At 44.0% G+C, this 23126-nt stretch overlaps 1 protein-coding gene across 2 annotated transcripts in view; it reads left to right on the top strand.

Annotated features, from left to right (window-relative positions):
- vat1l (vesicle amine transport 1-like) overlaps positions 1-23126 on the top strand; it is a 199836-nt gene that overhangs the window by 165241 nt on the left and 11469 nt on the right. For both annotated transcript variants that reach the window (XM_078544638.1, XM_078544637.1), the window contains exon 8: positions 18055-18138. In XM_078544638.1, the coding sequence (XP_078400764.1) occupies positions 18055-18138 (84 nt within the window). The remainder of the gene's footprint in view (positions 1-18054; positions 18139-23126) is intronic.

Below are 23126 nucleotides of genomic sequence, written 5' to 3'. Positions count from 1 at the left end.
TAGGCAGCAATTTACATCGCTGCAAACTACAGAAAGGAACAATCCAGTTAGCGACATTTGTTAAGTGAAAATGACTGAAATCACTCTTGGAAAAACAGGATGATAGCTATATTTTTTTCTCTGGTCATGCGGATTTCCTTACAACCAGGCTGTATTTGCATAACTGAAAAAACCCAAAAATACATCCTTAGCTGTCCACATGCTGTGAAGATCCTTAGCAACACAAGTGGAGATGCAAAGCAAGTATTCAGTGCTGTGCCAACAGCAATTTAATTTGCTGAATGTACTTCTATCAGTGATTCTTTCATCTATAATTGCCTGAAGCAAAACATAACACTCAGAATTGTGTTGCCTGAGAGACCTATAAAGGAATGTGGATTTAAGAAGTTTGGCATCATTTACAAGATTAGCAGAATGGTGGAGTTCCTCTGGATGGAAGAGAAATATTCACTTAGTATGCAGCCAAGCTAATTCTGATATTGTATTTTTTAAGAAGCAAATAGAATAAAGGAATTGTGTGATGATTTGTTGGCTCCCACAATAACACTCATAAATACGGCCTAAAGACCATTAGTGGCCTGTCACGTGTCAGCTTAGCTCAAAATGGAACATTTTTGCCTCCACATCAGAAGGTTGTGATTTCAAACGCTACATCAGTCCTTGGCTGGTTCTCCAGTGCAGGACTGAAAGAGGACTGAGTTTTTAGAGGTGATGTTTATCTGTGGTTTAGTCTGTTGGTTCAGGTAGAGGTTAAAGATCCAGGATGCGACTCAAATAAGAGCATAAAACTTCTGCTCAATGTTCCTCCCACAGCGAATAACACCAAGTACTGCTGGTCTTTTTATTGCTGTGTTGTGAGTGCATCTCTGCCTTTAAGGGACATTGATTTCCCTCCACCAGTTCCCCATCAAAAAAAATCAAGGGATGTTGTTCATACCATTAAAGCCTTCAATCCACTTTCTCAACACAAATGCATCCAGCTCCCACTTAAAGCTTCCAGTTGACCCCCAAGCCTTATCTGTTCTATTTTACCTCATCTTCAGTCCTACCTTGGGAACAAAATGCTCCATAAATAAAAAGTCAGACAGCAGGGTAGGGAAAAGCATTGAGCTGCCAGTAAGATTCAACCACAGCAGAGAACTAAACAACTTGGGATTGAAGGTAGTGGGACAAATGGGTTAAGGAGAGAATTTGCTCAGGGGTTCTCCTGATTGTATGCTGTAACTTTGGTGGAAGATCCACAGAAACCCTGGAGAATTGATATAAACAGAGATTACACCATTTCTCCAGTGTTTCCGCTGTCGATGTTATGGTGGGGTCGGTGTGGACTTGGTTGATAGAGCTCCTGTTGGAAATTCAAGCTCATTATTTATGAGCTACAGCAGTGCTTTGTCCAGCCTGGCAAAACTGAACTGACGAATTGGTGAGTGGTAGTCACCCAGTATAGGGAGAGTGCAACTTGCTCCAACTGTACAGGATATTGTTGGTGAGGCCGCTTCTGGAGTACTGTGTACAGTTTTGGTTCGCATATTTAAGAAAGGATATGCTGGCATTGGAGGCAGTTCAAAAGAGATTCACTGGGCTGATTCCTGGGATGAAGGGGTTGACTTATGAAGAACAGCTAAACAGGTTAGGCCTTTATTCATTAGAGTTTAGAAGAATGAGAGGTGATCTTATTGAAATGTACAAGATTCTGAGGGTAGATGTTGAGAAGATGTTTCCACTGGTGGGGGAATCATAGGGGACATAGTTACAGAATAAGGGGACACTCATTTAGAACTGAACTGTGAAGGAATTTCTTCTCTCAGAGGGTAGTGAATGTCTGGAATTCTCTACCCCAGAGAGTTGCGGAGGCTAGATCACTGAAAGTATTTAAAGAGGGGGTAGATAGATTTTTGAAATCTCAGGGAGTTGAGGGCTATGAGGAGCTGGCACGAAAGAAGAGTTGAGGTCTGGTACCAATTAACCATGATCTTGTTGAATGGCAAAGCAGGCTTGAGGGGCCTACTCCTGCTCCTATTTCTTAAGTTCTTATGAATAATATATATAGAATAAGCAGCTGTTCATTAGTTCTCATAGTACATTCATAGGGGACTCCGATATACCCTTGGCAGATCTAATGGCACCTGTGGAGAGAAAAACAGAGTTAACGTTTCGAGTCTGTATGGCTCTTCTTCAGAGCAAAAGAGAAGTAAAATTGTGATGAAATTTGTGCTGTTTAAAGGGGGTGAAGCTGGATAAAAGGCCAGAGATAGGTGGGGGCAAAGGAGAGATTGACAAAGATGTCATGGACAAAAGGACAAAGGGGGTGTTAATGGCAGTGGTAAGGGCTAAATGTGGTGCTGATAGTCACATTAAGGTAAGAAAACAGAATGTGAAAGTAGCAGGACAAGGGTAAACACTCTGAAAAGAACAACATGAACAAGGGACAGATGGCCCTTGTGGGGCGGGGTGGGGGGAGGGGACATTGGTGGGGAAAAAGATCAAAAATACGACAAAAGGTGGGGATAAAACAATGAATAAAAATGAAAACAAATAAAAATAAGTGGATAAAAAATAAAAATGAATTTTGAAAAAAGGGGGTAAAAATGTGGTGAGGATAGAAGAGAGAGTTCATGGTCTGAAGTTGTTGAATTCAATGTTAAGTCTGGAAGGCTGTAAAGTGCCTAATCGGAAGGTGAGGTGCTGTTCCTCCAGTTTGTGTTGAGCTTCACTGGAACATTGCAGCAGGCCAAGGATGGACATGTGGGCATGAGAGCAGGGCGGTGTGTTGAAATGGCAAGCGACAGGAAAGTCCGGGTAATGCTTGCGGACAGACCGAAGGTGTTCCGCAGAGCTGTCACCCAGTCTGTATTTGGTCTCTCCAATGTATTGGAGACCGCATTGGGAGCAGCGAATGCAGTAGACTAAATTGAAGGAGTTGCAAGTGAAATGCTGCTTCACCTGAAAGGAGTGTTTGGGCCCTTGGACGGTGAGGAGGGAGAAGGTAAAGGGGCAGGTGTTACACCTTCTGCGATTGCATAGGAAGGTGCCGTGGGAGGGGGATGAGGTGTTGGGGGCAATGAAGGAATGGACCAGGGTGTCCCTGAGGGAATAGTCCATACAGAATGCTGACGGGGGGGTGGAGGGGGCGGTGGTGTGAGGGGAAGATGTCTTTGGTGGTGGCATCATGCTGGAGTTGGCGGGAATGGTGGAAGATGATCCTTTGAATGTGGAGGCTGGTGTGGTGAAAAGTGAGGACAAGTGGGACTCTATCATGGCTCTGGGAGGGAATGGAGGTTGTGAGGGCAGAGGCGCTAGGAGATGGGTCGGGCACAGTTGAGGGCTCTCAAACACAGTGGGTGAGAAACCTCGCTTAAGAAAAAAGGAAAACATGTCAGAAACGCCATTTTGAAATCTTTTCCGATGATGCCACTTTCCAAAACCTTGTTCTGCTATTATCACATTCTGCCTTCTTACCTTAAAGCCACTATCAGCACCTCCTTTAGCCCTTACCACTGCCATTAACACCTCCTTTGTCCTTTTGTCAATAACTCCTTTGCCCCCACCTATCGCTGGCCTTCTATCCTGCTTCACCTGTTCCACCCCCCCCCTTAAACAATACAAATTTCATCACACTTTTACTTCTCTTTAGCTCTGAAGAAGAGTCATATGGAGTTGAAATGTTAAGTCTGTTTTTTTCTCTCCACAGATGCTCTTAGACCTGCTGAGTTTTTCCAGTTTTTTCTGCTTTTGTTTCAGATTTCCAGCATCCGCAGTATTTTGCTTTTATCCAATATATCCTTCATTGCTGAAGCTGCTTCCTACCTCTAGTCTCTAATCTCTCTCTATTCTCATTGTAACTTTGCTAGGTTCTTTAATTTATCATTCTAATTATGTTGTAGGGAAGTGTCAGGTTATTCACTTGGGTAGTCATAGAAAAGCAGAATGTTTTTAAAAGGGCTGAAACTTTTCAATGCTAATGTTCAGAAATACTTGAGTGCACTCATCCAAGGAACACAGCAAGTTAACATGCAGACGCAACAAGCAATCAGAAAGGCAAATGGCATATTGGTCTTTATTATAATGGAATTGGAGTAGGTGAGTAAAGAAATCTTGCTACAATTATATAGGGCTGTGGTGGGACTACACCTTCAATCGCCGCCACAACCTCCATCAGGCAAATTTTTTTTTGTGGTTTGAACCCACAGCTTTCTGACTCGAGGTGAAAGTGCTGATAATCGAGCCATGGCTGAGTGAACTGGGGAGTTTTCTTGGTGTCCAAACGTGTGGCTCATTATGATCTGAACTTTGGCCAGGGAACTATACGAAGGTTGAATGAAGGTTTCAGCAGCAGATCAGCTGCGGTAGGACCGAAACGTGCACTGTTAGGGAGGTGGAAATAGGCAGTCTTAGTGATGGCATGAGTATGAGGTCAGAAGCTTATTTTCGGATCAATGTGACACGAAAGTTGTGAGCAGACTGGTTTAATCCCAGACTGTTGTCACTGAGAGGGATGGAACTGGTACTTAGGGAATGGAGTTTGGAGTGGGGACTGAAATAATGATTTCAGACTTCCCAATGTTCAACTGGACGAAATTTCTGCCCATCCAGAACTGGATGTCGGATAAGCAGCCTGATAATTTAGCAACAGTGGAGGAGTCGGGTGAGGTGGTGGTGAGTTAGGGCTGGATGTGGTCAGTGTATATACACTACCCTGTGCTTTTGGGTGATGTTGCCAAGGGGCAGCAGGTAGATGAAAAAGACAAGGAGGCCAAGAATGGATCCTTGAGGGACACCAGAAGTAATGGTGCAGGAGCTGGTAAACAAAACATTGCAAGTGATTCTCTGACTACGATTAGACAGATAAGAATGGAACCAGATGTGAGCAGTTTCACCCAGCTGGACAACAATGGAGAGGCATTGCAGGAGGATGGTGTGGTGAACTATGTCAAAGGCTGCAGAATGGTCAGGAGAGGAGGGTAAGTTTACTTTTGTCACCATCACATATGCAATATAATTTGTGACTTTGATAAGAGCTGTTTCAGTACTGTGACAGGGACAGACACCTTATGGTTACCTTCAGACTTGAACACTTCTGGCTAGGCTACCACATTCTACCCTCCATAAACCTGAGGTCATCCAAAACTCTGCAGCCCGTCCTTAACTCACAGCAAGACATAATAACAAAAGAAATGGGAGCAGGAGTAGACCATGTGGCCCATCGTTCCACCGTTCAATATGATCATGGGTGATCTTGGGCTTCAGCCCCATTTTCCCACCTGCTCCCAATTTCCCTTAATTCCCTGAGACATCAAAAATCTGTCTATCCCAGCCTTAAATGTATTCAATGATGCAGTATCCACAACCTGTGGAGTGGAGAATTACAAAGATTCACAACTCTTTGAGTGAAGTAATTTCTCCTCATCTCAGCCTTAAATGATTGACCCTTTATCTTGAGACTGTTCCCCCATGTTTCAGACTCCACAACCAGTGGAAACAATCCCTTAAGGTCCACCCTATCAAGCCACTTCGGAATTGTGTGGGTTCCAATGAGATCACCTCTCATTCTTCTAAACTCTAGAGAATATAAGCCAATTGACTTAGCCTCCCATCTTACGATTATATGTCTTATGAGGAAAGGTTGGACAAGCTAGGCTTGTATCCACTGGAGTTTAGAAGAGTAACAACTGATTGAAACCATTAAGTTTCTGAGGGGTCTTGACAGGATGGATGTGGAGAGGATGTTTCCTTTTGTGGGAGAATCTAGAACTGTGGATCACTGTTTAAAAATAAGGGGTCGCTCATTTAAATCAGAGATGAGAATTTTTTTCTCTCAGAGGGTCGTGGGTCTTTGGAACTCTTCCTCAAAATGCAGTGGGAGCAGAGTCTTTGAATATTTTTAAAGGCAGAGGTAGAAAGATTCTTGATAAGAAGGGGTGGAAGGTCATTGGGAGTAGGTGGGAGGTTACAATCAGATCATCCATAATCTTCCAAAATGACAGAGAGGGCTCGAGGGGCCGATTGGCCTACTCCTGCTTCTAATTCATATGTTCATAGGACAACCTTCTCATCCCAGGGACCAATCTAGTGAACCTTCGCTGTAGCATCTCCAGTTTTTCCTTTCTTAAATGTGGAGACCAAAACTGCACACACTATTCCAGATGTGGCCTCATCAAAACCCTGTACACTTGTAGCAAGGCTTCTTTATTCTTGTACTCCAATTCCTTTGCAATAAAGACCAACAGCTCCCAATCCCCTATTTCCCCCTGTGCTTGCTGGCTCCCTGTCAAGCAATGTCTTGACTTTAAAATTCTCATCCTTGTTTTCAAATCCCTCCATGGCCTCGCCTTTCTTTATCTCTGTAATCTCTTCCACCCCAAGAACCCTCCAAGATATCTCTGTTGTTCTAATTCTGGCCTCTTAACCATCCCTGATTTTAATTCCTCCATCATTGCTTGCCACGCTTTCAGCTGCCTAGGCCCTGAGCTCAGGAAAACCCTCCCTGAACCTCTCCATCACTCCATCTCGTTTTCTTCCCTTAAGACGTTTCTTAAAACCTACCTCTTTGACCAAGCTTTGGGGTCATCTGATCTGTGTAGCTTGGTGTCACATTTTGTTCCTGTGAAGCACCTTGGGATGTTTCATTACTTAAAAGGTGCTATATAAATTTAAATTGTGGTTTTTGTTGTTGTTTGAGCACTGTGTGCAGTTTTGGTGTCCGTACCTGAGGAAGGAAGGATATACTTGCTTTGCAGGTGGTACAGTGAATATTTGCTCAATTGTATCTTGGAATGTGGGAGGTGCCTTATGATGAGAGGCTGAGTCCATATTCTTTGGAGTTTGGAAGACGAGAGGTGATCCCATTGAGTCATGCACGATTCTGAAGGGGCTTGGTAGTATAGATACTGAGGCTTCTTTTCAGGGGCAGAGTCTCAGGCTAAGGGGTCTATTATTTAGGACAGAGATGAGGAGAAATTTCTTCACTCGATGAACAGTGAATCTTGGAGGGTTGTGGATGCTCCATCGTTGAGCATGTTTACTGCTGAGACAGACAGATTTTTGGCCTCTCAGGGAATCAAGGGATATGGAGAGCAGGCAAGAAATTGGAGTTCACGCGAGAGATCAGCCATGATCGTATTGAATGGTAAAGCAGACTCGAGGGGCTGAATGGTCTACTCCTGCTTCTATTTCTTATGTACTTATTGTTGGTATTTCTCTGAATCTTCTTCTGTTGTTCCCTCTGAGCTGCAAAGACATATTTCTACCTCCTATCTATGTTCTCACTGACTCCTACCTTTAACACCTTGTTTAACCTCAAAGCTTTGGAACTCCCAATCTCCCTCCCTCCTAGTGTTCACCCTCTCCTGACCAGGTCAGGTCAAACTTTGGATCGTCAGATCAGTCCTTGAATTCATTTACCTAATTTTTGCTCCTCTCTTACGTTTCTCAACTCGGGGGTGTCCTACACTATGGGGCCAGGATTTTCTGACCCCATCGTGACCGGGATCTTCTGGTTGCACCGAAAGTCAATGGACTTTTGGCTTGGCTGCCGAATCCTGCCCATTGGTCTTTGCCCTTCACCCTGCTCAGCAATACCCACCAAGTTTTACCTCGATTTTAGCACGTTTTAGAAATCCAGCCACACTAAGTTAACTGTCGCGTGTCCCTGTGTGGATTAAATTGCTGTGTGAGTGATTTAACTGAACTGCAATGCAAAGATTTACAAATTAATTATTTTGTGTCACTACTTTTCAATGTTCATTTGGGGAGATTTCCCTGAGTTTGCCCACAAGTGCACATCACGCGCTGACACAGTGAATCGTGGAGCATTGGGTGGCTTTAGAGTTTATAGATATCAAGGAACCTGTCGATTTTCTGTCTCTTTAGATTAATGGGTGAAAAGTGGGTCTGGGTGTTGCAGGTGCGTGCTCCAACCAGTCCGATTTTTCCAATATTCACTTACCCCAGTCCAGCCAACATGCCCAGTCAAATTGTAGAATTTTAAATACACAAGGAGTCCATTTGGCCCATCACATATCTGTAGGCTCTGCAGGCCTATGCAAAGGGAGGGCAAGAAGAGAGAACTACAGTGATCTCTGCAGTTAATCAATTCCCACAGGGGTGTGAAGCATCATCCAGTCCAGTCCTGTCGAGTTTTGCCAAGGAAGGTAACTATTGCATCAGGAACCCTCAGTCTTCCCTTCCGTCTAAAACCTGAAGGTTTTTATAACCTAAATTTGGCGTGGCCTAGCTGCTGTTACTTATTTTTCTGTCCTACATCACAGTGAAAGAATTCAGTTCCTGTTCCTCTTCACTTTCCTTGAACGTTTCAAACTTCCCTTTAAAAAAAATCCATCAAGCCTCCTGCCTCTGTTTTTTGATGGGCCGTTCATGTCCAAACACTTCTCTGTTATATTAAAAAAAAACTTCACTTAACCTCTCTAACTCCATTTAAAGGAACATTAACTGTGATGTAGGACAGAAAGATAAGTCACAGCAGCTAGGCCACGCCAAATTTAGGTTCTAAAAACCTTCAGGTTTTAGACGGAAGGGAAGACTGAGGGTTCCTGATGCAATAGTTACCTTCCTTGGCAAAATTCGACAGGACTGGGCTGAATAATGCTTCACACCCCATGTGAGAATTGATTAGCTGCAGAGATCACTGTAGTTCACTCTTCTTGCCATCCCTTTGCATAGGCCCTCATTTACATATCAAATTTTCTTCTTGCAATAATATTTCATAGTCTAGCAACTTAAGGCGGTCACATCCAGAACATTCCCTAATTACAGCTTGGGAACAGTAGGCCAATTGTCCAGGTTAATGGAGCCTTGTGTTGTATTTAGCACGCACTGGGTACCACAACAATTTGCTTAATTGAAGGTGAAGTAAACAGGTTTCTTAGCCACCCATTTGAATGTGTTTCTGTTCTGTCTAGAGCTGAGATAATTAGATGCTGAATTAGAGCCTCATAATTAATGAATTAATCAAAGACCATCCCAACTTCATTTAATCTTGTACAGTCACATTGCTCGCTAATTAAACCCTTTGCCTGAATATTAAGTAGGACATTATCGGCAAACACACACACACACCCACAGATGCCAGGAACAAAACAAGGAGATTTTTGCATTAGTAATGATTTCCAAGTAGTGGTGTTGTAGGGTGGCCGAGTTGTGCTATTAACGATCGAGTTGATCTGCAGACACTTCTTGGGTGGAAACGTTGGGCAAGATCTTTAGGTCGGCGAATGGGGGTGGGGCCCGCTCGCCGATGGGTAAAATGACGCTGGGAGGAACTCCCGATGTCACCCTGCGTCATTTCCATTTCCAGGTCAGCGGGGGCGCAGCCCAGTCAGCTGTGCGCTCGCCGATCTGTCAACGGACCATTGAGGCCATTAATAAAACAATTTAGGTCATTGACAGGGCTGCCCGTCCAACCTTAAGGTTGGCGGGCAGGCCGGAGGCCCTGGCGGACTTCAGGAAAAGCACGAAACCTCATCCATGGAGCGGGATGAGGTTTCATGAGGGCTTTTAAATATTTAATAATGGTTCGAGTTAAAGTGATGGACACGTCCCCACTCATGTGACAGTGTCACATGAGTGGGGACATGTCAGAGAATTTTTTTTAACATGTTTAATAAAAGTTTTAATTCTGAGCCGATCTCCCTGAGGCAGCACATCCCTGAGGAATCCCCTCCACTCACCTGCCCGCATTGGGAGCGCATAGCGTTTCCTGGCAGATGTCACACTGTGCGGGCCTTAATTGGCCCGCCCACTTAAAATGGCAGCGTGGGGGCGCCGATCAGAGGCGTGCTTGCTCGCGCCCGCTCCTGCACTTCCCCCCCGACGGGGGGAAAATTCTACCCATTAAGTTTATTTACAATATACTCAGCAGCAACGACATGTGTGGTTTCAACTCCAACTCTAGCTCTGCACTGACTGCCTGAGGTAGCCCACGCTACTCTCCTACTGGTTACTACAGATCATGTGATCTTCCTTAACAAGTATTATTCTTAAAGGTACATTACACACTAAATAAAACCATAATTACTACATTCCTCCTCCTTTAACTTGGTTATACATATATTTACGAGTATATATTTTTCAAGACATAATATTTACACTGGGTAAGGAATTTACGAGTTCAGTCTTTCAGGTGATTTCCTGGTATGTGTGGAACATCGCAGCTCCACAACCTCAGATTCCTTGTCAGGAACCTCCTTTTCCGGAGTTGCCTGAACATCAGGTGCTTCAGTGGGCCCTTGCATTTCTGTATCCTCAACTCTTACAGGAACATCAGACATGTCTGTCCTGGGTTGAGTATCCTCAACAGGAAACGCAGACCTGGTCATGGTCACTGGTGGAACCAAATCTTGGTGATTTCTCTCTCTCTTCCTTAAATGGTCCACATGTTTATGAATGATCCGGCCTTCCACCTGCACGTAGTAAGATAGAGGTCCAGTCACTGCACTTATTTCACCCGGTAACCACTTTGGTCCTTCCCCAAAGTTCTTCACATATACTGGCTCTCCCACGGGAAATTTCCTCTCGTGACTATGCCAGGCGTATCTAATTTTCTGGTTTCCCTGACTCCTTACCACCTTCCCCTCTAAATTCGGCACCATTAAGCTCAACCTCACCCTGAGACGGTGTTTCAACATTAACTCTGCAGGTGCGACACCTGTTGTTGTGTGAGGGGTAGTCCTGTAATGAAAAAGATGCGTGCTAGCTTGGTTGCCAAGGAATTATCAGTTTTCTCATGCCTACCTTGAACGTTTGAACCACACTTTCGGCCAGTCGGTTTGAGGAAGGGTGGGTACGGTGCAGTTTTCACATGAGTGATAACGTTGAGGCTGATAAACCATTCAAACTCAGCACTCATAAATTCCATGCCATTATCAGAAACAACTACTTCTGGTAGTCTGTGAATGGCAAAACTCTTGACGTAGTTTCTCAATTGTAGTGGCTGACGTTGGTGACTTCACCTCATATATGTCCAACAATTTTGAATGGGCATTGACAATGAGCAGAAACATTGTTCCCCAGAAAGGTCCACCATAGTCAATGTGTAACCACACCCAGGGTCTACCTGGCCACTCCCATGGGTGTAATGGAACTGTCACTGGCAACTGTTGCAGTTGCTGACATTGCACACAGTGCTTTACTAAACTCTCTATTTCACCATCCATCCCAGGCCACCATAGATAGCTGCATGCTATGGTCTTCATTCGGGAAATTCCTGGATGGGCACATTAATTTAATTAAAAGTGGCTTCCCTTCCCTTTGGAGGAACTATCACTCATGTTCCCCACAATAAGATGGCATCCTGGCTGGTTATTTCATGTCTTCTGTTGAAGTACGGTTTCATTTCATCAGATACGGGCTCCTGCGACCAAGCATGCAGCACTTGTTCCCATACTTGAGATAGGACTGGGTCCCGAGTTGTCCAGTCTCAGATCTGTCGAGCACATACCGGCATCTAAGGAGTCTAAGAAATTTAACAGTAAAACAAGTTCCTGTGGAACTGGGATGTGCTCATCATCATTTTCTTTAAGGCAAATGACCAAGGGCATCAGCGTTTGCGATTTGATTGCCAGGCCTATGTATGAAAATGTATTCATCTGCTGCCAGAATTAAAGCCCATCATTGTATTCTTGCTGAGACTATTGGTGGTAAACCCTTGTCCTCACTAAACAATCCTAGCAATGGCGGCCGTGTACGTACTGATTAAAATTCTTGACACCAAAGATGATGGATAGGCCTTCTTTTTCCATCTGCGAGTATCCCCTTTCCATTGTGGTGAGCGTTCTTGATAAGTAACCTATTGGCCAGTCCGTGCTGTTGTGCATCTGATGAGAGAGTATTGCTCCCTCTCCGTAGGGAGATGCATCACACGTCAGCACCAATTCTTTCGTCTGGCCATAATGCACTAATAGATTGGACGAGTGTTTCACCTTTATGAAAGCTCCTTTCTGGGGTGCCTCCCAAGACCAATGTTGGTTCTTTTTGAATAGATAATGCAGAGGGCCAGCACTGTAGACAAATTGGATAAGAATCGCCCATAATAGTTGATCATTCCTCGGAATGATTTGAGCTCTGAGGTGTTCTTTGGCACAGGTGCCTCTCCTATGGCTCTCACTTCCTCCTCAACTGGGTGGAGGCCCTGTGAATCTACCTGGTGACCCAAATAGATTACCTTCCTCGCTTGGAACGTGCACTTTTCTTTTTTTTTAAAAGCGCTCCAGCCTGCAAGAAACGTTTTAAGATTTCTTCTAAGTTTGCCAAATGCTCTTTTTCAGTGAATCCTGTCACCAGTACATCATCTAAATAGACTGCAACCTGGGGCAGTCCCTGCAGGAAGCTTTCCATTGTTCTCTGAAAGATGGCACAAGCTGAGGAGACATTGAAAGGCAATCGTGTATATTGGTAAAAACCCTTTGTGGGTATTAATTGTCACAAATTCCTGGTAGGAATTATGCAACTCTAGTTGCTGATAAGCATGACTCATGTCAAGCTTTGTGTACATTGTCCCTCCTGCCAGCTTGGCATACAGGTCTTCGGTTTTGGGAATGGGGTGCCCATCTAGCTTAGCTACTTTATTAACTGTCAGTTTGTAGTCTCCACAAATTCGGATGCTTTGGTCAGGTTTAAGGACGGGGACTATGTGCGCTGCCCATTCTGAGAAGTGAACAGGTTGTATAACGCCCAGTTTCTCTAGTCTGTTCAGTTCAATATTGACCTTTTCTCGCAGGCCATATGGCTGGACTCGCCTTCATGAAGCGAGGGGTTGCTTCCAGATCCACTTGAACCTTGGCCTGCAGGGCCTGGATTTTCCCCAGTTTGTCCTTAAAGACAGTGGTGTACTTTCTAAGTAGCTCTGGTAGTCCATTTGCTCTCAACTGGAAAATTTCAGCCAATTCTAACTTAATATCCTTTAACCAATTTCGCCCAGGAGCTCGGCCCTTCACCTGCTACCACCATCAAGGGTAGCTTTGCCAACTGGCTTCCATAATGGAACCTGCACTTTCCATGGCCAGCGTTATGTCTAGCGCCTTCTTGAAATCCAGATTCACTTCGGACAATAATCTTTTCTGAATAGTGTCCTCTTTCATGCCACATACTAAACGATCTCCGAGCATGCCATTCAGAGCCGTACTGAACTCACAATGTTCCGTTAGCTGCTTCAAATTTGCCATGTAGCATGTAATTGTCTCACCTGGGTCTCTAATGCACGAATTAAATCTGAACCTCTGCATTGTGACTGAGGGTTTTCGTTGAAAATGACCCTTCACGAGGTCCACCAATTCATCGAAATTCTTTATATCTGGGGCACTGGGTGCTGTCAAACTTTGAATCAAACTGTAGGTTTTGCTCCCACTAGTACTCAACAGGATCGCTTACCTCTTCTCTTCCCCCATAATCTCATTTGCTTGGAAAAAGAATGTGAGGCATTCTGTGTATTGAGACCAATTGTTTGTGCCTTGTTCAAAGGGAACAATTCTCCCAAATTGTGGCATTTTGAGAGGGGATAACTTCTTCAATTCTAACAGAGATTGCTACTTACAATCACTGGGCAAGGTACAGTGCTGATTTCTTTCTTATTTGATTTCTTCTGTTCAATCCTGTTTTATCCTCATCGCCAGTTTGTTGTAGGGTGGCCGAGTTATACTGTTAATGATAGAGTTGATCTGCAGACACTTCTTGGGTGGGAACATTAAGTTTATTTACAATGTACTCAGCAGCAACTACACGTTTGCTTTCAACTCCAACTCTAACTCTACACTGACTGCCTGAGGTAGCCCACGCTACTCTCCTATTGGTTACTACAGATCATGTGATCTTCCTTAACATGTATTATTCTTAAAGGTACATTACACACTAAATAACACCATAATTACTACAAGTGGCATCCTTGAACTTTCTCTTGAGACTTCCTGCACTCATCATCACACGGACCAGGAACCTCATACCCAACTGCAGTTATAGCACAATTACTTATTTTGTTGTGAATTTTGCACTTTTTACAGTGGAGTATGTATACAGAGGTTGGTATTAGAAGCACTGCTCTTTTTGATATATATTAATGACCTAGACTTGGGCATAGGGGCATCATTTCAAAGTTTGCAGATGGCACAGAGATCAGTAAGCAGTGGAGAATAGTACCAGACGTCAAGAAGTCCTTGACGGAATGGGGAGATAAACAGATCTACGCAAGAATACACTCAGTATAGAGAAAGATAAAATGCATTTTGGAAGGACGGATGTTGAGAGGCAGTATAAACTAAATGCAATTTTGACAGACCTGGACGGTAGGGCAGTTTTTTGAAGATTGTACAATTGTAGTGGTAAATCTAAAATTGCTCCTCATGGTCTTATGAATGATCATTATCATCATGTGAATGATGCAGCGCAGAAGAAGGCCATCCAGCCCACCTTGCCTGTTTGGTTGCACATGGTAGTGAAACCTCTGCAACGAGCTCATCACTTGAGGGGGATACTGCCTTACTGTAAAGTGAGGTCCCCGCTCTTTCATTAATGATCTCGACAGGCTGCGACTAATGGCAAAATCAGGCAGCCGAGGCCGTGCCTGCCAAAAACCAAATGGCATGCAAGTGTGAGACTTCGAACGGGTAAAGTAAGGGGAACTCTCCGGTTCCCATGGTGAAGGTAAAGTGGAACCAGACCAGTCTCTGCAATGGAGCACAACACGAGAAATAGGAGCAGGAGTATATGGGCGGTCAATCCAGCTCTGCCTTTCAGTATGATGGTACATGCTCTTGGGCCTTCAACGCCGCTTTCCCTGCCGCTCACCAGATCCCTTGATTCTCTGAGAGGTCAAACAATCCCAGGTCGCAGCCTGGGAAATCATAATGAAACAGGTGGAGGGATTCAGTACATTTTCACCTTCGAGGCATGGGTGGATTCTGGCTGAACAGGTTGTCTATCCATTGTACTGAAGATGAAAACTTATCCCAGAATGTTGCTACCTGGTTCAAAAAAAAGTAAACCCGAATTGTTCAAAAATCGGACAATTGATCACCTTCATGGTGACCCACCGGAGGAGAGAAATTTTAAATGCGAAAATTTTAACCCAACCTATCCATCAAGAAGCTGATAGGGTCAAGTGCAATGGAGAATAATATTAAGGACGGTGACAATCCAACCCCTCACCCCATCTGGTCAGTTTAGTTAAAATTACGCTGCAACGAAGCAGCAAGTTCCTAGCCAGCTCTGCATGGGACTGTGCAACAACCAAGAATTACCACCCATGTTGTCCCCTTTAAGATATGGCACCTGCATGGCATGCAGAAAACAATTTAAAGGTACCTTGCATTCAAATGATCAGGCTGCACACAGCTAAAAAATGTTTTTTTTTCACTATTCATTTACGGGATGTGGGCGTTGCTGGCTAGGCCAGCATTTATTGCCCATCCCTAATTGTATTTGCTGTATGCCTGGGGCCACAGGTAGGCCAGACCAGGTAAGGACAGCAGATTTCCTTCCCTAAAGGGCATTAGTGAACCAGATGGGCTTTTACAACAATCGATAATGGTTTCAGACTTTTAAGTCCAGATTTTTATTGAACTCAAATTTCACCATCTGCCGTGCATTACCATAGACCCAGGGCGTTACACTGGGACTCTGGAATACCAGTCCAGTAACAATACCACGATGCCACTGCCTCACTCCAGTTGCCCTAATTGCCCTTGAGAAGGTGGTAGTGAGCTGCCTTCTTGAACCGCTGCAGCCCCTGTGTGTAGGCACATCCACAGTGCTGTTAGGGAGGGAGTTCCAGGATTTTGACCCAGCGACAGTGAAGGAACAGTGATATATTTCCAAGTCAGAATGGTGAGTGACTTGGAGGGGAACTTCCGGGTGGTGGTGTTCCCATCTATCTGCTACCCTTGTCCTTCTAGATGATAGTGGTGGTGGGTTCGGAAGGTGCTGCCTAAGGAACCTTGGTGAGTTTCTGTCGTGCATCTTGTAGATGGTGCACACTGCTACCACAATGCATCAGTGGTAGAGGGTGTGAATGTTTGTGGATAATGTGCTAATCAAGCAGGCTGCTTTGTCCTGGATGGTGTCAAGCTTCTTGAGTGTTGTTGCAGCTGCACTCATCCAGGCAAGTGGAGAGTATTCCATCACACTCCTGACTTGAGCCTTGTAGGTGAACAAGCTTTGGGGAGTCAAGAAGTGAGTTACTCATCGCAGGACTCCTAGCTTCTGACCTGCTCTTGTAGCCACAGTATTTACATGGTTAGTCCAGATCAGTTTCTGGTCAAAAGTTAAAAAGGGCATTGGTATACATTTATAGCGATTCCTACATTACACATGGTAGCGATCTAGCTGTCCTCATCAGAATGGTGAAACCTGGCTTCTGAAAGGAATTTGCTCATTTAAGGTTTTGAGTTATTTTTAATAATAGCTGATGTGGGCTTCCATTGCTGCTTTTCATCCCCTTCAAACTGACCTAATCCCTGCTTCCTCAGTTTTCAGCTGAAGTAGTACTTTACATCGAGTTGTGGTGAGGGAAATAGGAGGGCATTGGCAAAGTGAAAACTGACAAATATTGAATCAAATCACACAGCACAGAAGGAGGCCAATCAGCCTGTTTTGTGCATTCCAGCTTTTTGAAAGTGCTATCCAGTTAGTCCCATTCCCCTGTAGCCCAGCAATTTCTCTCCCTCATCAAGTATATGCTTGGTCTTGATATATGGGCCTGAATTTCAGGCCACCATCCGTGTCAGAATGGAGGCGGGCCAAAGGAAAAAATGGTGGAAGGGATGCAGATGCAGCAGTCCTAGCCCTGTTTCTAGCACTGCATATTTTCATCGTTGCAGGCTCAGGGTGCGGATAGTAAGCCTGCACCATGCGCTCCCAACCTGCCTGGCTCCAATGGGGGTAGGCATCTCATAGCCAACCCCCTCCCTCCAATTTTCGTTACGGCAGACTTGCTTCTCGATGACTCATTGTTCATGTCTGCTCGGGGGAAGTTGAGAACCTTAGCCTGGGTTCTGGAATCTTTGAAAAGGTAAGTTTGAAAGGTCTTATGCATACCCGTTTCATGTCCCTTCTATGTCCACCATGCCACCTTGATGCACTCCATGGCCCTTCCATGCCCACTTATCCAGTATGCACTATGTACAGAACCAATGAGACATATATTACCAATGACATGTGTGGAAGTGCTGAACAAAAAAAAAACACATTTCTAAATCTGCTTTGAAAATAAATTACTTTAGCTACAAACCTAGGAATGTGTTAATCAAACAGTGCCATTATAATATCAGTAACAGCAGCTTTACCCACTTCACACCTCTTAATCTTGTCCAGACAAACATACAGACACTGACAAGAGAGATCACAGAAAGAATAGCTTGGTATAATCTCATAACAGTGTTAATCAAGCAAAGCAAACACCCCACTTCCACCTGTAAAAACGGACCCCCACTGAGCTAATCCATTAGTGAGTCTTGAAACTCAGCCAAGCATTGATAATTAACCCATCTGGGAACTGTTTCAACAGAAACAGATGGTCAGACATCTGATTCTTTACCAGAAACTCTTTACCCAAAGAGTGGTGAGAGTGTGGAACTCAATACCACAGGGAATTGTTTGAAGCAAATAGTTTGGCTGCATTTAAGAGGAAGCTCGATAAGTATATGAGGGAGAAGGAAATTAAGGGCTATGATGATAGATTTAGATGAAAAAAGATTGGAGAAGGCTCAAATAGTGCATAACCACCATCATGGTCTGGTTGGACTGAATGGCCTGTTTCTCTGCTATGTAATGTTGCATAAGTTTTCATTGATGGGATTTTTTTTTTTCTGAATTGATAATGTAGCGATGTGACCTTCATGGAAACCAAGGATACATATGGACTACTTCTGTATTATGGAACATTAATGATCTGGAAATGTCCACCCATTACGTAAATATTGAGCAGGTCGTAGGATTTGCTTGTTACTGACCTGGAATTTATATTCAAGAATCATTATAGGTCTGCTATTCCTAAGGATTCATTTAGGCTCTCTTCCTAAAGGAACTCATGTCTCTGTCTATTATTTGCAGGTGAAGGAAGCCATGCAGAGAATCCATGACAGAGGGAACATAGGAAAACTTATACTGGATGTTGAAAAATCCCCAACTCCCTTGGTAAGTGAGTCCAGGCCCATGAAATATGGAAGGAAATATGCCAGAAGTTATGATGCCCAGGAGAAAAATCAATGTGTGTGTTCTGGGTTCATGTTGCTGGTGGAAATGATTAGTTCCACTGTTGATAAAAAATGGAGTCTCCGACTGAAAGCTCATTAGATAATGAAGCCTGTAGAAAAATGTTAGCGTGTCAGTAATATCTGGAGTTCTTCAGTGAAGATCCCTGGGCAGTTAAAGGTTTGAATGCTGTTGTGGAATAGCCTGTTCACCTCTGTGATCTTGGTTGGATTCAACTAGGGTTTCCAACCCTTCAGGAACGCTGTGGAGTCTCCAGGAATTGGAGATTAATCTCCAGGATGGTGCCACAAGCAACCCCGGAGAAAAACTCCAGGAGTATTGAAATAAATTGAGTTTTATTTTCATTTTCTTTGAATATCTTATTACAGTCCTGGACCAGACCCCCAAATCTTTGGCACAATCTGGTTAGGGACCAGTAATTTTTTGTTTAAAGTAGACAAAGTTTGAGGTCCAAGGTATTTACTAAGAGAATAAAGGCACAAGATTTCACATTTTTTAAACAAACAAAATAAGCTTTACTATACACAGTCAGAGAAGCAAAACAATTTACAATATCTATCTTATACTCTAACATTCACAATCAACATGAGGTACAAGGGAACTAACAGGAAAATTGTGGTCAAACACTCCACACTGCACAATAAATGGCAAATGTGACTAAGATAGATCCCACAGATTTCTCCGCAACCCACCCAGACATCAGTATCCACTGTGAGCTACACAATCTCATTAAAACTCTGTCTCCCTCATGAGGGATTCCAAATTTTCACTTTTGAAGATCAAGTCTCTGAATTCCCTTAAAGTCGCCCCGACTCAGACTGCCTTAAAATTGCTCACCTCCGAGAGTTTCAACCTCATCTCTCAAGACTACGTTCCCCCGGATTCCCGAGCCTGCACTCCAGCACCAACTCAGGGACAAAACTCCAGCTCTTCAGCCAGACCGAGCAGGACACCACCTGCTGCAAAGTGTTACCTTTGCCCCAACGGCCCACAGCACAGAGTCACCACCCTTTCACTGGCTTTTCAGCTCTCCAGGGCTTCTCCCGAGCCCTCACTACCTGTAGCCTGCCAACCTAGCTCTTCAGAGCTAACAACAGCACTTTTGCTGCATAGAGCTTCTTCTCCTGCTCCTGACTCTCTCTCTCTCTGACTAAAACTGACTGACCCTTGAACTGATCTTCACTGACCTTTGAACTCATCTGGCTGACCTATTAAAGCACTCCAAGAGAGTCCCACCCTCGTTACTAGGCAGGATGAAATATAATGAGTATAGGAATATCCTGTGCCCTGAATGTTACAGTCTCCACAGGCGCTAGCTTACAAAACACACAGGGACAAAAAAATAATGATTTCATGACAGCCTTCATTAGGTAATTATAAAAACATTAGCGATTGAGTGTGGCGGGGGGAGGGAACAGGGGAAGTCTGTTTGACGAACACACCAGTTGGGTAAGCAAGAGCCATCTCCAGTCGGCCTTGAATAGTCAGGGTGGCTGGAGATGAACCAATGGTGTGACTGTAGGGGGCAGGTTATTTGAGTTGGGGGGGTTATGTGATGAAATCTCTAGGTACACACTCAACCACTGTTGGCAATATTAAATCCAGTACAGGTGAGTATGGGGAAATGTCTCTGTGCCTTTCCTTCCTTGCTGCCTTTTCCTTTCTTTTTCACTTAGAACTACATAAAATAAACAGTAGAAAATCTGGGCATACAACCCAACCACGCCTTGCAGGCATTTATGCTCCACTCAAGCCTCCTCCTATTTTTCTTCATCGAACTATCATTGTAACCCTCAATTCCCTTCTCCCTCATGTGCTTCTCTAGCTTCCCCTGAAATGCACCTCACTATTCACTTCAACCGCTCCCTGTAGTAGCAAGTTCCACATTCTCACCGCTGTTTGGATGAAATAGTTTCTTCTGAATTCTCTATTGGAATCCTTGGTGACCATCCTACATTCATGACTTCTAGTTATGCTCTGTCCCACAAGAGGAAACATTCTTTCCATATCAACTCTATCGAAACCTTTCTTAATTTAAAAGAACTGCATTAGGTCACCCCTCAGCCTTTTCTTTCCAAGAGGAAAAAAAGCCAACCTGTTCATTCTCTCCTAATAGGTATGTCCTCGCATTTCTGGTAACATCCTTGTAAATATCTTTTGCACACTCTCTAGTGCCTCTTTATCCTTTTTATGATAGGGCAACCAGAATTGTACACAGTACTCCCAGTGTAGCCCAAGATTCAATACAAATTCAGCATTACTTCCTGCCTTTTCAATTGTATCCCTCTAGAAAAGAACCCTACTGCTTGGTTTGCTTTTTAATGGCCTTTTTAACCTGTTCCACTACTTTGAGTGATTTGTCTATTTGTACTCCATTTTGCTCCCCAATTGGATTCTTATTTTAATAATGTGACCTAATATTTTGCTTGTATCTCACATTTATCTGCCCAACCTATTTTGGCAATTATTTGCCCATTCTACAATCTAGTCGTATTCTTGTAATTTGTGGCAGTCCTCAGTCTTGACCATCCCTTTCTCCTCTCTCTTTTTCTGTTTCTCGTTGTCAGCCTATCTTTATTCCTTTATTCCTCTAACTTTCCTTTAATTTTTTTCTCTTTTCTTGCTCTTTTGCTCTCTCTCTACTCTAAGGATTCAAAATATAATGAGCATTTAGGGTAGCCATGACTTCAGCTGTTTAGGCTTAAACTTAAGAATTCTGTTCCTAAACCTCGACTTCTCTGTCCTCCTTTAAGACACTGCGTAATTTGACCAGTCTTTTAGTTAAAAGCAAAATACTGCGGATGCTGGAAATCTGAAACAAAAGCAAAAATTGCTGGAAAAACTCAGCAGGCCTGACAGCATCTGTGGAGAGAAAGACAGAGCTGACGTTTCGAGTCCGTATGACTCTTCTTCAGAACTAAACAGAAGTAAAAATGTCGTGAAGTGTATATTGTTTAAGGGAGGGTGGGGCAGGTGAAGCTGGATAGAAGGCCAGTGATAGGTGGAGGCAAAGGAGAGATTGCAAAAGATGTCATAGACAGAAGGTCGAAGGGGTGTTAATGGTGGTGATACTGGCTAAAGGAGGTGCTAATGGTGACATTAAGAGTAGAAAGCAGGATGAGCAAGTAAACAGATGGCCCTAGTGGGGCTGGGGTGGGGGGAGGGGACGATGTGGGGAAAAAAATATCGAAATAGGCTAAAAGATGGGGATAAAATAAGGAATAAATTTTAAAAATAATAATAAAAATAGGTGGGAAAAATATATATATAAAAATTTAAAAATAAATATTTTTAAAAAGGGGATCAAAAAGGGGTGAGGATGGAGGAGAGGGTTCATGGTCTGAAGTTGTTGAACTCAATATTCAGTCCGGAAGGCTGTAAAGTGCCCTTCACATCTTCCCTTCACCACCTCCCCCCCGCACCCCCCCCTCACCCGCTGGCCCTCCGCTTGTCCTCACTTTTCACCCCACCAGCCTCCGCATTCAAAGGATCATCCTCCGCCATTCCCGCCAACTCCAGCATGATGCCACCAGCAAAGACATCTTCCCTTCCCCCCGCCGCCCCTGATCCCCCCACCCCCCATCAGCATTCTGTATGGACCATTCCCTCCAGGACACCTTGGTCCACTCCTCCATCACCCACAACACCTCAACCCCCTCCCATGGCACCTTCCCATGCAACCGCAGAAGGTGCAACACCTGCCCCTTCACTTCCCCACTCCTCACCGTCCAAGGGCCCAAACACTCCTTTCAAGTAAAGCAGCATTTCACTTGCACTTCCCTCAATTTAGTCTACTGCATTCATTGCTCCCAATGCGGTTTCCTCTACATTGGAGAGACCAAACGCAGACTGGGTGACCACTTTGTGAAACACCTTCGGTCTGTCCGCAAGCATGACCCAGACCTCCCTGTCGCTTGCCATTTCAACACTCCACCCTGCTCTCATGCCCACATGTCCGTCCTTGGCTTGCTGCATTATTCCAGTGAAGCTCAACGCAAACTGGAGGAACAGCACCTCATCTTCCGACTAGGCACTTTACAGCCTTCCGGACTGAATATTGAGTTCAACAACTTCAGATCATGAACTCTCTCCTCCATCCTCACCCCTTTTTGATCCCCTTTTTAAAAATATTTATTTTTAAATTTTTTTATCTATATATTTTTCCCACCTATTTTTATTATTATTTTTAAAATTTATTTCCATTCATTGTTTTATCCTCACCTTTTATCCTATTTCGATCTTTTCTCCCACACCATCCCCTCCCCCCACCCCAGCCCCACTAGGGCCATCTGTCACTTGCTCATCCTGCTTTCTACTCTTAATGTCACCATGAGCACCTCCTTTAGCCAGTATCACCACCATCAACACCCCTTTGACCTTCTGTTTATGACATCTTTTGCAATCTCTCCTTTCCCTCCACCTATCACTGGCCCTCTACCCAGCTTCACCTGTTCCACCCCCCATAAACAGTATATATTTCACCGCATTTATACTTCTGTTTAGTTCTGAAGAAGAATCATACGGACTCGAAACGTTAACTCTGTCTTTCTCTTCACAGACGCTGTCAGACCTGCTGAGTTTTTCCAGCCTTTTAGTTACCTGTCCTAGCATCTCTCTCTTTAGCTCAGTGTCATTTTTTTCTGATTACGTTCCTGTGAAGTGCCTTCGGGTGCTGTGTATTTCCAATGTTTCCTGGTACAAGAGTTTCCTGGACTAGCGCTGAGGCTATTATCAATGATTAATATATTAATATGTAGAAATGTAAACTGGCCTAGCTCTGCTCACAGTCAATGAAAATGAGTTTTCCCTTTTCGTTTAACTCTTGTAACTCTTGGCTTTTTATTTCTAACAAGCTCTGCCAACCAAAATGTGAGATCATTAGCTCACAAGTTTCATTATAAATCCTTCCC

Source organism: Cetorhinus maximus, chromosome 6 (assembly GCF_964194155.1).
Source record: "Cetorhinus maximus chromosome 6, sCetMax3.hap1.1, whole genome shotgun sequence".
Classification (NCBI taxonomy): domain Eukaryota; kingdom Metazoa; phylum Chordata; class Chondrichthyes; order Lamniformes; family Cetorhinidae; genus Cetorhinus; species Cetorhinus maximus.
This window is presented reverse-complemented; position numbering and strand designations above follow the sequence as displayed.